The sequence below is a fragment of the Cupressus sempervirens genome, chromosome 1 (assembly GCF_028749045.1).
Source record: "Cupressus sempervirens isolate cs-2001-9-10 chromosome 1, ASM2874904v1, whole genome shotgun sequence".
Classification (NCBI taxonomy): Eukaryota; Viridiplantae; Streptophyta; class Pinopsida; order Cupressales; family Cupressaceae; genus Cupressus; species Cupressus sempervirens.
Genome location: NC_143118.1, coordinates 476,751,165 through 476,770,187, shown reverse-complemented (window position 1 = coordinate 476,770,187; position 19,023 = coordinate 476,751,165). Strand labels below are relative to the sequence as shown.

At 33.1% G+C, this 19,023-nt stretch overlaps 1 protein-coding gene across 5 annotated transcripts in view; it reads right to left on the bottom strand.

The window, feature by feature from the left end:
• The window catches only part of LOC149578355 (uncharacterized), a 93,799-nt gene that overhangs the window by 19,856 nt on the left and 54,920 nt on the right, over positions 1-19,023 (bottom strand). For 3 of the 5 annotated variants that reach the window (XM_089828403.1, XM_089828401.1, XM_089828409.1), the window contains exons 3-9: positions 17,942-17,974; positions 17,601-17,801; positions 17,353-17,463; positions 16,885-17,105; positions 16,659-16,732; positions 15,270-16,430; positions 14,817-15,094 (exon numbers count right to left, since the gene is read on the bottom strand). In XM_089828403.1, the coding sequence (XP_089684529.1) occupies positions 14,817-15,094; positions 15,270-16,430; positions 16,659-16,732; positions 16,885-17,105; positions 17,353-17,463; positions 17,601-17,801; positions 17,942-17,974 (2,079 nt within the window). Of the gene's footprint in view, positions 1-14,816; positions 15,095-15,269; positions 16,431-16,658; positions 16,733-16,884; positions 17,106-17,352; positions 17,464-17,600; positions 17,802-17,941; positions 17,975-19,023 lie in introns of those variants that run through there. The other 2 variants (XM_089828417.1, XM_089828413.1) reach the window with 2 other exon arrangements.

Sequence of the window (19,023 nt, the reverse complement as noted above, 5' to 3'; positions counted from 1 at the left end):
ACTTGCTTATGAAATATAAGCTTTTATGCATAAGATTTTCCCGAGCTCTTCTCGACTCTTCTCTCAATCTTTCTAGTAGCTTCCCGAAGTTGGGAGAAGCTTCTAATTTCTCTTGTGGTTCTTATTTAAAATCCTTGCATGTCCTAGTTTATTAACCTGCGCTCTTATCCTCTATTTTTTCACCACCCTCTAGTTGTGTCCACCCTTGTTATTAGTATGGAGTCCGTAGTTATTTTGTTCCATGCCTTTGGAGATAGAACTATGCCTTTTAGAGGTTTTGTCAAGCCAGAGAGATGGAATAGATTGCTTATCCCTGTAGAAAACATGTTTAGGTTGGTTGTGATCAAAGCTTTAGGAGAAAAAGTTTTCAATTATGAGTGCACCTTGTGCATCAATTGTTCAATTATAGGTTCCCTTATTACTTGCTTGGCTAGAGCTCAGGTCGGACATTCGGAAATCATTCGCCTTTGCAACAATCTATTCGACAAATCATGGTTGGAAGGTCTTGAGCATGGTGTCTTAAGTATTACTAGGAACTTGGAAATCCCTTAAGCGGAAGATTATATGACTAAGCCGCCAAGAAGCTTGCTTCATGCCAAGATCCCCAAACGCCCTATCCTCCACACTAGAGATCACACTCAGTTCATTGGAGCCTCGCCTAAAATGAATGCGAGTACTCAATTCCTATTAAGATGGAGGAACACAATTGAAGATCCGAACCAAGATTAGTTTTTCACCTACCTTAGAGCTTTCGGATGCGACGCGTCACCAGAGGTGGATTTCTCTAATTTGAGTAAGTTCGAATTTTCCCTACAGCAGCATTTGTTCTCATGCCTGGGCCAATGGAATTTGATCAAGATGAGGTTGAAGAATACATCATGGTATTCATGAGAGAGTATCTCTGAGTAACCTATTTTGAACCTACCAATTTTGTAATGTTATAATACTTGTCATTGTTGAATAACAAAATATATTTGTATAAGTATTTGTACGGAAATAGTTATCCTTACATATGTACAGTACTTAGGGTTATGGTCACTTATCGACTATGCTGTTTTGTTTTTGGGCTTGGCATAAGCCTTTCTCAATCCTTCCTAGTAATAGGAATGTCCTCAGTTTTTTAGGATTTGTCAACGGAAAAGTCTATCCCAAGTAACAATATGGGTGTCTATCAGCTACGTCATAACTGGGCTCGATATAAGCCTATTACAATTTTATTATGATCGTGACTGATAAAGGAAAGAAGTCTATCTTTCTAGTAGAGCATCATCTCCTAGTTTCTGTGAATACTATTGAAAGGCAGCAAGCATTTTGTAATTTGATAAGATATTAATGAAATAGTAAGGTTATTGCAAAAAATGGCTTCCTTTCTTTAGTATAGGCATTATGTGAAAAAAAAAATTAGTATCAGTTTTAAATCGAGTAGTATGATTCAAATCGATCCCTCTTTCTTAATTTTTTCTTCTCCTCAAATTAATCGAATTATCTTATCAAGCAAATGAACTATGATGTAATTTTCCTATTTAAGTAGAACGATCGGAATTGGCCTAAACCAAACTTTGTCATTGAGGCCATTTATGTTTTTAGAAAGGCATGATCACTGGCATAATCGCCAATTACCACAAAGATACATAAAATTGATTTAAGATGAAATTAAGCCCTAAAAATTCCCCCAAGCAGAGAAATATTAGCAACAACTTTCAAAGAACTATAACATTCTCCAAATGAGCTTAACAACACAAAAAAGGAAATCCCTAAACTAAGACAAAACAAATCAATGAAATTGATATATAATGGTTAATTTCTTCCTTGACCAGAGCTAGCAAAACCAATAAGGAAAGTCACATCATACAAATATGGTAAGCATTGAAATTTCCTAGTATGACGTTACCCAAGTGCATCTCTGTAACAGTAATATTACCAGTTCCAAGAAAGCAAGCTATAAGTTTAAAACAAAGAGATAGCATTGTATTGAATTTATATTCCAAACAGAAGGAAACGAAAAGATATTTTCAAAATGAATTCAAGATAACCATAAGTTAAGAGAGCTGAATTGTAAAGGAAGAAGATCATCCCAATGTCTAGGTTTATAATAAGTATGTCAATAATACCTTTTGGTTTCCAATACGAATTCAATCGCTTCATTTTCCTTTCAAAATCTTAAGTAGGTGAAGGGCCTATAAACCAGTTCCTATGTAGAGAATATTAGCTTTTTGTTATCTTGCCCTTCAAAAGACTCTTTGCATTCTTCCTATCACTCAAAATCCTTTCTCATCCACCTGCTAAAGTCATATATAAGATCAACTCAGCTTACTCTCCTTTCAAAGGGTTCCCAAGATGAATTCTATAATCAAGTTGAGGGGTCCATCTCCTCAAATTCCCTTCGAAGAACCCATTTCAGACTTGCACCTTTCTCTTATCCCGCAGAACACTCATTTCCTTATCAAGAGGGCTGCGTATAGAATTTTGGGTAAAGAATTTGTGAACAACACAGATTGGCACAAAGTGCTTAGTGATATTCCAGCTATGTTCTTGGCTATGGCTTGTTTAGTAGAACCAGATAAACCCTGCATATCAACTTTATACAAATGGTTATTTAAGCACAAATATATAGGGAATCTGGACAAAGCAATGGCATGTATCAAAAATAATATGTATGTTTGTCGTCCATGTCATTACAATATACCTATCAACAAAAGAAAACTCATCCCGTTGTATCCCCTTATCTCAACTTTTTACTCCAGCAGATTGATAAAGTGGCTTCCTATTGTTAAATGAAATGTAGTTTTTCTCTTGGTTTTCTTTCATGTACGTCCAACAAGCAGTAGCAATTGGATGGAACTATATCTAGTAGAAGTAAAAATAGAAGCATGGGACAACAACTCAATCTTGGATGCTAATATGTTAGAACTAACAAGTCCAAGTATTGAAGAAGAGTATGAAGACAATGAACCCTTATCACCCCTAATAATGCCAGATGAATAAACTTATATTTATTCACTCTGATGGATGTAATGCTTATCTCTTACAAGTTGTAAGGCAAATTAGATGGAATTGAGATAAAATTGGTTCTAGGTTAGAGCAAATTTTCCTTTTTTCATTATAGCATTTTAACTATTAGATATAAGGAGGCTCGAAAATAAAAATAAGTATCAATCTCTTTATGATGGAAAGGATTTTCTCTTGACCTATATCCCGGCACAAATTCTCCTACTCAATTGGAATAAAGTAATATCAAATCAAACCAACTATAATAAGATTAAGAAAATCAAATTCATAAGCCCAAAACAATTTTATCTCACCCTCAACCTATCTAACTAATTTCATATTTATCGACTTGTTGAGTCTAAAACAAGTTTTTTAAAGATCTAACCCCAATTAAAGTTAAGTCTAATTGAATAAAGTTATAAAGTTTTAATCCAATCCATAAAGACATCTCTATGACTTAAACTTATCAAGTTCCAAAAGGAATAATAAGATTTTCAAGTTCCAAACTTATCAAAAAGCTTCAAAACCTTCCCAATCAGCAACAAATTATTCGAATTATTAGAACTTCAACAATAGAAAGACAATTGGAAATGAATTAAAACAACTCTAATGTAATTATAGTAAGAAAGTTAAGATCCCTAATACATAGATTGATTTGTTTTGTCTTTTTTATAAGACTAATGATTTTATGTGAGCTTGGAGTCTAACTAAGATGCCGAGGTTTATGAAGAATTTCAGAAACAAAATTCGAAAGGAGCTAGACTTGGAATTCGATGCGGCCCAAGCTCTCATCAATTTGCGGCTAAGAGACAAAATATAGAGAGATTTTTACTATGGATAATTATGGATCCAAAGCCTGCTTCCTTGGCTTCATATAGTCTGATCCAAAGGTTCTTTCTTTAAATCACCCAGTATGATAATTAATGTGTGAAGCTTACACTATGGCAACAATCACAACCTTGACCTTAAATGGGCTTATATGTTACTTTTTGTACTTCTAATTTGCAACAGCAGAATGATGATGATTTGCTTGATGGATTTTAATGATATTTGACCAGTGGTTGATTATTAATGTTGACATTAGTGTTTTTGAAATGAGACATTGATATGGTGGTGTATTTTCTATGTTGCTTTAATATTAGCATACTGGTGTATAAACTGAATTGTCGCTGCATATATGTCCATATGAATAATTTTTTTTTAACATATATTCTTGTATGGACAAACCCCATAGCCAAAAAAAATTGAATGATTTTCGAACCCAAATCCGTACCCGAATCCAAACTGGCAACTTAGCTTCCAGAAATAATAACTCTGCACTAAGATGGCCCTTATTGAAAAGACAAACAAGAAATATTTTTGGGTGATGCAAGATTGCCCTTAGACCCAAGATGCGCATACATCACTAATTGTTAGGATTCCATCTTCCAACTGATTATACTTGTCTGACAATTAATTTGGATCAATGAGCAGAAAGTTTTAAATTCACTAAATATTATATTTTGCAAGAACAATTTATTTGCTTTCTAGCTCGAGTTAACAATTTTTTGTATTTACGACACTTAAATGTTGAGTTTGGCTCAACCAATACACTCATTTCAAGGTGACACCAAATTGTGTACACTCAAATCCCTCAATGACTTCCGATTATAACTCGAGGTTGCTATTGTCACATTAGGTTATTATTGAAGGATTCATGACTGATTGCTGAACTTCATACTTATTTCTGCCATCCTTACTTGCTACTGGCAACTTGTTTTGAGAATTTCATCTATATCCCTTATATCAATATATTCTACTCATTATATCAATTATGTCAAAATGTGAGTCTGAGATATTGATCATGTTCCTAAGTATATATTGCTATAAGTTTCTAGTTACGTTCAATACTTTCATGAATTGATATGGTGATATGCCACCAAATAGTTCAAAATTCTTCATGTATAGCGATGACTACATATGTATGCAGTTCACTATCCCTCATGGCTTGTCCATTGTGCCTCCGCATATATTACTTGTGACGTTGGTTTCCATCTGTTCTTCTTTGTTGGTTGTATCAGTTGTTGGTTTCGTCATGAATTTTCTCTAAAGCTAGCAATAACATTCTCTGATACCACTTGTAATGTACCCTTTGAGGATTGTCCTAATTTCTATGCAATGATAATATCTCTGGTCTTGATCACCTTACATTCTTAAAACAGATAATAGCTAATAAAGTAGATGCTAAAAAACATATCCATGTATGGATAAAGAATAAAAGGATCTAATTCCATGATGCCTAAGAAAATAGAATCAATTCTCATTATATATCTTGGAAGATGGAAGGGTTTCAGCCTTTTATGGTGAAGATACATGTCTCTCCCTTGATCACTTCTCCTAACGATTAATGCAAATGGGCTTACATATTTGATTTATATAAATATTATTAATATTTATAATAATTAGCTATATTATATTCGTTATATCAATATTCATTGATTCATTAATATGTCATATTACATTATAATCTAATTATAGTCTATGATTTTATTATATTTTGATTATGTCATTATATTTTAATACTATTATTATTTGTATAGTACTTGTAATTATTAAATATAACTATTTATTAACTTAATATTTATTTATTTATTTATTAATTTAAATTATTTCAAATAGTATTATATTTATATGTTATATTATTATTATTTTAAGAATAGATTAGGTACTCATTTTCTCTTATTATTATTATTATTTACTAAGCTTCTATTCCAAAATGGGGACATCACATATACAGAAAGAAAGTCGCCCAAATATAGAACACAAAGGATCACAGATAAAGAGTAGCATTGGGGCAGGGGGAACATTAGAGTATCTCCAACAACTGGAAAAGTACATTCTTCTTGCATTGGATGTGAGTATATAATTGGATGTTTCCTGTGATCCATTTGTGGATAGAAGTTTTATAAACATCCCTTTGCCATTAATGTCAAGGAGGGGGGGGGGGGGAGGGGGGGAGAGGAGAGTTATGAAAAAGAAAGAAAATTATGTTGACATCAATGACAACGGGGGACACTGTAGGAAATATTGTCACTGATGCAAAGGCATATCAATGAGGATTTCTATCATTAATGTTAAAGAAAGATGAGGACACTGTTAAATTTTGACGTTGAAATCAAAGGTGCTAAGACAAAGTTGTCATTAACGTCAAACTGAATAGATGAGAATCATGAGATCAAGAAAATTGATATTAACATCAAAAATGTATGGAAGATTGAAAAAAGAATACCACAAGGAATATGGAATGGAAGATTAAACAAGGAATATGTGATGGAAGATTAAACAAGGAATATGTGATGTGCAATCTTGAACATGATTATACAAGGAAAGTTTTCAGAGTCTTGGAGTAACCGTTTACTATAATCTACAATCTTTGTTTCTGGGTATGCATAGTTTATGATTTTCTGAGTAATTTTCACTGTCCAAACTGTTACAGCAAGTTTCAGAAATGTAGCTGGCCATTTCTTGCATTTTACACAATAAATGTAATGCTACTCAATGCCTTTGATTGATACCCCATTCAAGGAGGATTTCAAGGGTATCCAAGCTGCCAAGACCTGCAAAAAAAATGAACAGCAGACATGCAACACTCATATTTATCATTTTTTTCAATGTATTTGCAGTTGTACTCAGTTGGATAACTATGTATGCTAAGTTGGTGTCAACTCAATGCTAAGTGCCATTTATTGCCCAGTTTCTGTAATCAGCATCGATACAATTGTTATCCCTAATGACAGCCATTGACCGCTTTATTGGCTTGTTTACGTCTAAGTTACTGGTTCGAGCTCGGGTTCAAGTTCAGGTTCGAAGAACTAGTTCGCTGGTACGATAAAATTTTGAATTGCGGTTTGGGTTCGTTAAGTACAAAAAAAGGTTAAAAATTATGTGTGTGTGTGCAGCCAACGGGAATGAATTAAGATTAGAATGCCACAAAGTATCATAAAAACAACAAAAACACTATAAACTTGTAATCATAACATCATATCTGTATCAACACCAAAATATTAAAATAATATCGAGTCCAAGTATCATTGTTTTGACTTTCAACAAGTAGAACTTTATATTAAGTTTTAATCATCTAATGGATTATCTAAATCTTCTTCTTCTTCTTCTCATAATCAAAGGCATTAGTTGATTCACAAATAGTGCCATGTCAATAAGATCGGCTGCACTAATGACTTCCTGCTTTCTAAGTTGTCAAATCCTTATTACTTTTTCACTGTATAGAGAGCTTGTTAGTTTGTAATTAATATCATAATTGAAAAATGTTATATAAGTAACTTGTAACTCTCTTCACCTATTTAAGCTGTTGTTTAATGTTTAAATATCATTTATCACGATACAAAGCTTCGAATTAATTAGATGGGGGTCATTATCAGCAATTGGATGTAAAATTTTCACTAGAAGATATATGGAGTGGTATTTTAATTTGATGTAATAAATATCTCAACTTAACGAAATTTTTGTTGAAAATGTTAAAGATCTTTATTCAAATTCTATAATAATCATTTTCTGCACTAAATTATAGAATGTATCTAAGTGGAAATGTACCTGGTTCGCAATCGGTTTGCCTGGGTCTGCCCTAATTTGACCATGGTTCTACCTAGGTTCGGCCTAGAGGAACAAGCTTGCCTAGGTTCAAACCCAAGTGGAACTCAAAAGGGAACCAAGACCAGAACCAAGGACCGGTTCAAAATTCGCCTAGTTCGAAGCCCTAAGTTATTTCAATTCCCAGAAACAGTACTTTCAAAGGGGTTTTGTTCTTCAAAAAAATTGGAAATGAACACAACTTCTCTTTGAAGAAGAAAAAAATATATCATAACATAATGAACCTCAACAATGAGCTCTCGACTTCCTGTTATAACATTTTGGAGAGAGAATTATAATCCTCATAGGTATCCCCTTGTAGAAATAAATTAAAACACTTTTAATAAATAATTATACTTAGTTGCCTCTTTAATATTTGCTCCTTTTGACAACTTAAGTGAAAATTATTTAATAATATAATAAATCACCACCAAGTTGCGAAAAGTATTGAAATGAGACAAATATGAAAAAATGTTGTAATATATAACAAAATAAATCAAATTGGATTATGGTGGAAAGAAATGCAATATATATATATATATATACACCAACTTCTAACATACTGATTCTCTCCCAAAATCCCAAGGTGTTGATGTTGGTGCATTAGGATGCGCCAGTGCTTTTGGATATTGCACCAGTGCTCTCAGAAAGCACGCTCGACATCTATGGAAGCACTCGGGATGCTTCCAAGAGCACCCAGACAACATTTGGTTGCATCTAGAGAGCACCCATGACTTTTTGAATGCCCAGTCACTTAAGTGACTTTAAAAAGCATGTGCTAATTGATTTTTTTAATTCTATTTTCGCTCTTTTTGCTCCTAAACCCTAAAACAGCCCTAAAAGAGGCCATTCATTGGTCATTCTTCTCATTTTGTTTGCAGCTGGGCTCTCTTCTTATTTCAATTTGAACTATCAATGGTGAAGTATCATGCTATGGAATGGTTTATTTTTGTATATTTCTTGCATTTCTTTGCATATATATATATATATATATATATATATATATATATATATATATATATATATATATATATATGTATATATATGTATATATGTATATATGTATATACATATATATATGTATATATGTATATACATATATATATGTATATATGTATATGTATATACATATATGTATATACATATATACATATATGTATATATACATATATATATACATATACATATATATGTATATACATATATATATATATACATATATATATATGCATATACATATATAATGTATTTGTATATATGTATGGATGCACCCAAACGCATCCAGAATCCCAAAAAAAAAATAATCCATACATCAGCACCTGCATCAGTATCAAAACCAATACATATATATATAAGATCCCAATTCTGGCGATTTCGCAATTCAAAACACAATGGGCGATTTTTTCTGAGCTGGTGAATCGGATTGCCAATTTTCGCCCATGAATTGCCATTACTCAGCTCAAAAAATCGGGCAACACAATTGAACTTAAAAGCATAAGAAAATACAAGTTTTCTCAATGATATCTTTAAAATTTCTCTTTCTTACAACCCTACAAAGCCTTCTATTTGTTCAGTATGACAAAAAGAGAGGAAAAGTGAGGGATAGACTTGAGCTAGAGCTAGGGCAAATAGACTTTTTTTTTTCCATTTTGGTTACAGATAGACATATGTTTCATGGACCTTCATCTTACATACATTTATGATTTGATGTCATTGATTTTATGGATCTTCATCTTACATACATTTATGATTTGACAATATTTATAATTCTATATATCTATGTCATATGATCCTATGTTTTCTAATTACTTCAGCTACAAATTACAATTTTCATTTTACGTATGTGACGGATTTATCATTTATGTTCTTTGTTTATGTATGTTAGCTTCTATTTCATGATGTTTATAGTGTTTTTAAGTTATATTCAATAAAGGGTGCATGAAATAAGTTTTAAATTGTTAAAATCTCTAAATTTGAAGGGTTTTTTCCAAAGTTACTGGAAACACAACCCCTCAACTTCTGAGATGCGTATGGCCGTATCTGATACGGATACGCAGACGAAACGGATGAAATAGGACTGAAAATCGTATCCGCCCATGTTTGGAAAGATGCTATTTTCAAATGCGTGCCAAAAACGTTGAAGACAGATTTCCCAAAAAATTGAGCCGAATTTCTTATAGAATGTCGCGTTGCCTACCAGACTGCCGATTACACTGCCGTAGTCGCTGGAAAAAATGGAAAATTTCCGAAAATATTCCTTAATCATTGGAAAAATCGAACCCGTGCAGCTATAAATAAACCCTAGACGTTCAAACAACTAACAAATTTGTCGTGTGCGGTCTGGTTTTTCTTGCATTGAGTTGGAATTCTCCTACGTATGTCCAAATTCCCTTGCGTGGCCTCCATCTCCTGCGCGCGGTTTGTTCTAATTATGTTATGTACATTCTTATGATTTTGAAATTTTGCACTTTTATCCTGCTGTGAGATTAATGGTAAAATTGAAGCGAAAAGTGGAGTTTTCAAATAATGAATTTTTATGTCTTTATGTCTGATCTCTTAATATATGAAATAGGGCTACTACTCTATCCTCTGCTACTCTTGCATGCACCCCAAAAATTTGCATGGGGAATTTCATTTTGTTGCTTTAGTGTTAAAACTGATATTTTTTAAATAACTAATTAGGCCTCGAAGTTTGAATAATTCTCGTTGCATAATATGTTTATTTTTACGTGGTTAAGTAATTTTTTTGTGTTTTTAGATTGATTTTTTTTTTGACATTTGTTTCAAGTTTTTTTTTTAGATGTTTTTGTTAATGTTTCAATTTTATTTTATAAATGTTTGTTAATATTTATATCATATAACCTGTTAATGACTGTGTTTTATATAGTTGAAATAAAATGTACAAATTACATTGTTAGGTTTTATTTTGCAAATATAAATAAATATATAATTTAATAGTTTAATTTTAATAAATTAATATTATTTAGTTTTTTTAAAAATGAAAAAAATAAATTATTAAAATTACAATTATAATTATTAAAATTTAAACTAGTTTTATATTTAATTTAATTTTTATTTTTTAAAATTTAAATTTTGTAAAAATTAATAAATATTAAACAGTATTATAATTTATTAATTATAGTAATAATATTTAATAATTCATAAAGCCTAATAATTGTTTTAGACTTTAGAGTTATCATTAGAATGTTAAATTTATATTTGGACGAAATTAATTAATATTATTAGTATATTTAATTTATATTTAATTAATAAATAATTTAGATTTAAGTTTCAAAGTTATATTCTTGTAAAATTAAATTTGAAATAAAAATGATTGCACATATAGTTAATTTAATCATTTTATAAATTATTATATTAATTTTAAATTTGTGCTTTATAGCTTAATGCAAATTTGTTTTTATTTGATAATTTTACTAATTTTTTATTTTTTTTAGGAACCTAATCATGGCATCATCATCAGCAGATGTTAGAGCATCAGAAAATGACAAGTGGATCAAACCAAATGCTAAATATCCATTATGAAAACATGTAACCATCATCAAGAAATTTCAAGGCAGTGGAGGTTTTAAATGGAGGTGTCATGAGTGTCTAATTGATTATAATGGTTCTTATACCAGGGTTCGTGGACACCTCTGTCACATAAAAGATACAGGATGTGAAGTGTTCCCTGGTCCAAAGGTTGATGGTCAACCAAGGAAGGGATTGTCACGTGAGAAGATTGCAAAGTACCAAAAAGAAGAGGATGAAGCTAATAGTCAAGTTCTAAAGTCAACACAAAGATCAAGTCTCAATAGACCTCCTTTGCATCCAACTTCAAGAACATCTGGTGGTGACAAGAGGCGTAATTTAGGACCTCTTGAAAAGTCATTTAATTTGCAAAGTCGAGAGGATACAGATCAGAGTATTGCATGTTGTCTATATGCAAATGGAATTTCATTTAACAAGGTTCGCTCGCCATATTGGCAAGAGATGGTTAGGTCTATTAATGAAGCTCCAAAAGGATACAAAAGCCCAGGTTATGAGAAGGTTTGTACTACTCTTTTGATTAAAGAGAAAGAGATTATTGATAGACAATTGCAAGTGATTCGAGATTCATGGAAAATTTCAAGAGTTTCCATCATTTGTGATGGATGGAAGGATACTAGAAATAGGCCACTAATCAATGTGGTTGCAATGAGCCCAAAGGGGGCAATGTTTTTGAGAGCAATGGAATGCAATGCTGAAGAGAAAGATACACAGTTTATTGCCAACATTCTAATTGAAGCAATTGAATCTGTGGGGCCAGAAAGTGTTGTTCAAGTGATCACAGATAATGCAAAAGTATGCAAAGCAGCTGGGTTGGTCGTGGAGGCAAGATATCCAAAAATTTGGTAGACTCCTTGTGTAGTTTATTCTTTGAATTTGATGCTACAAAAAATTGGAAAAATTCAATGGATACAAAAGATTTATGAAGAAGCCAAAGAGATTCAGATGTTTATTTGTAATCATCACATATCATAGGCCATTTACAGACAATTTGCTAAGCTAGAGTTGTTAAGGGTAAATGTCTTGTCTCAAAAATATTCAATTTGTTTTTTTATTGAAATGTATTTAAGATTTATATGGTTTTAAAATGTTTTTTTTTTTTATTGAAGGTGGTTGAGACACGCTTTGCCACACACTACATTGTTTTGAAAAGGCTTGTTGATATCAAACAAGCTTTGAAAAGTATGGTGATTAGTGACATTTGGGCAATATGGAGACAATCACAACTAGATAGAGCAAATAATGTCAAGAGGTTAATTCTTGATGAGGATTGGTGGGCTCAAATAGATTATTTACTATCTTTCACTGAGCCAATGTACACCGTAATCCGTCGGTGTGATACCGATAAGCCAATATTAGGTGACATCTATGATTGCATAGATACAATGGTGGAGAAAGTTAGAGATATTATTATAGAAAAAGAGCAAGATCCCTCTGAATTTTTTTATAAGCAAATATATGATGTAATAAAAAAAAGATGGGATAAAATGACAACTCCATTGCAACTTTTGGCATATGCTTTAAACCCTAAGTACTACCATGCTGATATGTTAGCATTGCCAAATAGGACAGCACCAAATAAGGATGTTGAGGTTGTTGAAGGATATAAAAAAGCTTTCAAGAAAATGTTTACAGATCCTAGAGTTGTTGCGGAGATTCAAGATGAGTTTGGGACATTTGCTTCCTCTAATGGAACTTATGCAGATGTTGATGCAATGGCAGATAAAAAAGAAATGGATCCTATAAAGTGGTGGAACTTCCATGGTGCCATGACTACGCATTTGCAAAAGCTAGCAATCAAGCTTCTATCACATGTTTGATTTTATACTGATTATTCTACTAAGAATTATTTCTTATTTCAAATGTTTTTGATTGTTTGTGTCTTTGTTATTGTAACTTATAAATTATAATTTATAATATAAAACTCTTTTATTGCAGGTTTCTAGTTCTTTTGCATCTGAGAGGAATTGGAGTACATATGGCTTTATCCATTCTGTGAAACGAAATAGGTTGGCAGCTGGAAAAGCAGAGGACCTTGTCTATGTGCACTCTAATCTTCGTCTATTGTCACATTCCTCCACAGACTACATCAAAGGACCTAATAGACTTTGGGATGTACAACCTGAGATAAGTGACATTGATGTATCCATAAATGCATTGACACATCTCAACCTCAATGTTGAGAATTCTGACATGGTCAGAGGACCCTTTGCTGAATCATCAATGGGTACTGAGAGTCTAGGTGGTGGTCGTACTCAATCCAACTATCCTAACTCTTTAGAGAATCTTGATGATCTAGATCTCGAGTTTTAAGAGAACAGTGATGATATTTTTGATAGCATGTGATTCTACCAAACTATTTTTGTATTTGAATTTTGTTTTAATAATAAAACTATATCTAACTATAGTATTTTGGAATATGTCACAATTATGTGTTCATATTGCTTTCATTATAATGAAAAACTTCTTTAATGACTCTGAAAATTTGTTTATATATATATATATATATATATATATATATATCTGTGTGTGTGTGTGTGTTTTAAGTATATTGTATTTGCTGTTCCCAAATAAGAGGTCTCAAAAACTGGCCGTACCTGTACCCGATACCATACCCGTATCCGATACCATACCCATGTCCATGCAACTCTAGTTTTTTCACTTTGCCGATTCCGATCCGATTCACGAGTCGAGTTGGCCTTGCCAATTCCGAGTTTAGGATTTTTCATATGTATGTATGTATGTATGTACGAGTCGCACACAAGACATGAGAATATGCAAACCTAATTATGATACTAATTCCTGCAAAAAATTATAAAACGTCTTTTCACATTGAGGCCCCTTTATACAAGTAGGTTTATTGACAAATGCAAGCTTTGTATATAAGTTGCATCGTACTCAGACCAAATGTACACCAACTCAAACATTTTAAATGGAGATTTTCATAAAGTGCCAATCGATAGATACCTTTTTGCCTTTTCACCAGAAGAAAGGAGAACCTTAAAGAATCTATCTGTTTCTTCCAATGTAATTAATCATTTATTACTCCACATATTGGATTGCATGTGAGAGTTATTACATTTACTTACATTGTCAATGCTTAAGTGGAAAACCTATTTGAAATTAATCTCTGTATTTGTTTGTGGTAATGACTGTAGGTAATTTGATTTTTTGTTTCTTTTTCATGTGCAGCAAAAATGAAAGTTTTTCCTAGATCCCACTCCAAATAAAATAAGTTTCGAAAAATTGTGAGCTCCTATAATAATGTTGGCTGTTTCATTTCTCAAAAATGTTTATCCTCTGCATGGAGTGATCTGATTACAGTTGAACACCTTCTTTTGGCTGCTATTATAAACAACTCTCAACATAATAGCCCGAAGGTGTATCATAAGAATTCTTAGCTGAACGGGACTCAGTAAAATTCTTTGATCATATTCTAAAATATAACAGTTTTGCAAAAAGCTGACCTTACAACCCTGTTGCATCACAAAATATATTCTTGACATGCATCAGGTATAAGACAGGCCTTCTATCATCTCATAAAATCCTTAAGTTTATCTTTCTAGACACACATAAACAGAGATGTCATTGACAAAAATAATTATGTGTGTAGAATGCACTCTCCAAAAACCGTCAATTCTGAGAGGAAGGATTACCTGATGGATGGTTGACAGTGTCACTCCAGTTGTGCCTGCTAAACTGCAGGAAACAGCTTCATTTAAAGAAGGGGACTTGAAACCGTTATCTTCACCGAGCTCATTATCATGCATTTTCAAATTAACCTGATCTAGGAATATCTTTAGCTTCTCCAAAGAGTTCCCACTAATCCTTGAACCAACTGTCTCAAGAATGCTAGTCTTATCAAGTGATGTTGTCGATCTTCTCTCTATGCTTCTCTTCTGCTTCATGTCCATATAGCTTCTTTGATGTGCAGCTGCAAAATAAATCAAGAGAAAATTGCATACATTACTAACATATTATATATATTGTTATCAACCATGTACCCAAAATTTTCAAGAGGACTATGAAAAAGAGAAAGGCACGGGTTTTCCAGCATATTTTCATGAAAATTAAGACCCTAGAATAAATAGAAAGGAGATGCACCATACCAATATTTCTCTCTTTCTTAGCAACACCATTCCTGCTTTTTGAATCAGACTCAATTTCACCATCAAACAAAGCAGCTTCTTTTAAAAGAGCTTTGATCCCAGCATATTCTAAGTTCTTATGTAACCTGGTTTCAACTTTGTGGGAAGGAAACAAATACTGATGATTCTTTACTTCATTTCCGTTAGATTCAGAATTTGAAATATGTTGAACATCTTGATAGCTTCTTACACAAGAAATTTGTTGTAATATATTGAATATTATATCTCTCAAACCCATATGTTTTGAGTCATTTTTTGTGGTTGCTATAAGTTTCAGTATGGAATTCATGCCATCAAGTGTTACAAAATCACTCTTTGACATACTAGACACAGATTTAGCTGAGTCATATGAAGATAGCTCACTGCACGTTAGCAAGCCAACTAGATGGTACCACGTAGATTTAATGGCTTGTAACAATGAGAAATCCTTCTTCAGTTGAAGGTAAGATAAACAATCTTGTATTGATAAACTCATAGATGGACAGAAAAGATTCAACAGGCGCTTGCATCCCATCACATCTGATTCACAGGTGGCTGCTCGTAGAACTGCAAGAATGTCATAAAATACATCTCCAAATAATAAACCAACTTCTTCACCATTACCAAGAAAGACTTGACTTCCAGAAGACCCAAATCCACTACCTCTAATGTGACATTCAATGCCCAAAGCTTGCAAGTTGTGCTCAATCTCCAAACCGATGCGTTGCAGACGATATAAAATAGCAATTTCTTGCAAAGGCACACCTTGTTGCTTCAATGATATTATGAAATCCCCAACAGCCGTACCTTCACATTGATCATTTCTGCACTCACATATTGTCATCAACACGCCTGTGGGTGCTACAGTTCGCAGAGTCTTTGGTATTCTATTCTTATTCTTAGTAATCAAGCTTCGAGCAGATGCCACTATTGCACCTGTACTGCGAAAGTTTTGTTCCAACTTAATAGTGGTTACACCAACAAAAACATTTTCAAAGTTTTTGATATTCTGAAAACCAGCTGCACCACGCCATGAATAAATTTGTTGATCATCATCGCCAACAATTGTAATGTGCCCATGTTCCTTGCAAAGAATTCTCAGTAATTCAAACTGACTAGCATCAGTGTCCTGAAACTCATCCACTATAAATGGAAACCATAAATGAGTAGCCAAGTAGACACATTAAAACAAATTGAGTTTAATATGATAGCGAAATATTATTGTGTGCATGAAGCTCTTAAATCTTCAATGGTCTTTGTCATGATTGTATGCACAATACAAATATCTCAAAGATACTTTAACCCTGAATCTAAAAGGACTACCAGAATTATGATAAGCCAAACTTTTGATGAAAGAAGAGGAATTCACACCAAATATATATTGAGTCTTCAACCCTGCACTCTCCAATGCACTTGGCCACTTTTGTAAAACATTTATCGTGTACCTTTAAGATGAAATAAGTGTTATGTAAACAATCTGTGTTATCTTTTTACATTGACCAAATAGAATTTAGTGAAGTACTGGATCAGCTTAGCAAACACAACATCATTACACAGTTTCCTAAATATACATTACTCATGGATAAATGTCACCAACCTTATGAAGCTATTAAAGTCTATCCCATTTGCCTTGAGAAGGCGCTTATGATATTGCTGCAAGACCCATTCTGAAAAACCATCCCTTTCATTCCAAATAAGATCAGCATCTTTAACAACTTCTTGTGGCTTTCCAAATTGAGCTTTATGAAGATGTTGAAGCAATTGATAAGCTCCATGTTTAAAAAATCTCTTATTTTCTGCTAAGGAATGATACCTCCCCTTTTCCATCAATCAAATAGCTATTAAAATTTTGTTACCTAAACCTCAGCACCTAGATTTCAAAAAGCCAAATGTAACACTGCTTCCCTACTGATTTATATGAAAACTGGCTAAATTCAAACAAGCAAACAAATGAACCAATGTTTCTAGGAGTTCTAAGTTCAATCATAAAAATAAGTTATAACTGAAAAAGGCAATTTCACTTTTGGAAACAGCACAAGACAAAGATGAGACATGAGTTACTAACCTGTAGCTTTTTACTTGTGGCCAGATTGTCATTAAAATGTCTGAATTGTCCATCAGTCTGAGGCCTTCTCTCTGTATGCCACTCTTCAATCAGGCTTTCCAACAAATCAAGCTGATCAAATTAAAATCAATAAAAATGGCCAATTATTAGACATGACAAATCTCTACAAGCATCCATATAGACTTTTAAATTGTTACAGAAACTACAGAAATATTATTTGCAATAATACAAATGAACAATCCACCAACCTGCATTTTTGGAGTAAAAACCACAAAATCAGGAGCAAGCCCAGCATTATTAGGATAGGCCCGTAAAACAGATAAGCAGAAAGAATGAAAGGTTCCAACACGTATGCCAACAGTACATGATGAGACTTCACTGGAATGCTTTTGAGCAGCTGCAAGACGCTCTAACCTATAAAGAAGATCTTGTCCAGCCCTTCTAGTGAACTAAAAATGCATAAAAAACGAATAAAGGAGTCAGTGTAACATATTCAAAATTTAGTAACTCCAAATAGCAATAAATATGCACTTCATTATAAATACTAGTGTGCAATCAGTAATGAATAGCAGTCACCAAGATGACATACTGTTACTGCAAGGATATCCTTCTGAGAAACACCCTGTCGAAACAGGAAAACAAATTTAATCACTGCAGGGAAGTATTGAAACATACTTATGTTTATTATCATAAGGCACTATCACAAATCTGAATTCAAGCAACCTTCTCTAAGTTATAGTATGCAATCATACATATAACTGTGTTAAAGATATAAGATAGATGACAGTGAATTTCACTAACAGTTTCAGTGACCACTTATATTAAATGTAAAAGAGAACATAAATCCACCATTAAATATTAGCACACTTAACTAAAAAATTTGAAAACATTGGTGTGCTACAGATAGTGTAATGTCCCCTTCTCTGCGCTAGGCTTTTTGGCACTGTGTTGGTCTATCTTTCCATCTGGATAAGCCAACAGCGTTAATCTTGAGGATGCCAGCCAGTCACAGGATTCTATTCGGTTTCGTTGGGGAGATATTTAAGTTGTGGAGTTTTCTATAGTTAAGTCACTTTATTTTATAAAGTTACTTTATGACTTAAAGTCATTTTATAACAAAAGTAACTTAAGTGACTAAAAGACGAAAATAGTTTTTATCCCACATTGCCTAGTTGTTTGTATTTCCCCTCATATCGAGGTTATAAAAACAAGGAGCTTCATTGGGATTGGCACCATGAGATAAATCAATATTTTGAAGACAATCCTGGTTGCTTAAATGTGACTGGTTTTCTTAAAGATGACACCCCTTAAGGAGAATTGAGAGGCTGGATGAAAACCCAGTGTCTCACCTTACATATTCAGACTGGAGTTAGAGACAGTATGAAAGCTTTTTGAGTTTCAACAGCAGATTAGAAGAACACAGACAGCTGAGAGAGGTTTCTTGGGCCATTGATGTACAGGTATCAGTAAGCAGGCAGCAGTGAAGCCGGCCGCTAGAGAGGACAGTCAATCCACAACTCGCATGGCAGAGGTAACATTTACGTTTAATTGTGGCACTGCATGAGTACTGGTTGAGCAGAGTCGTGGTCTCTTCTAGACTCGGAAGTATACTGCAGGGTTATCGTGGGAGGTTGGTAATCGCAGTCCCGTGTCCCTTGCTCACCATATCGT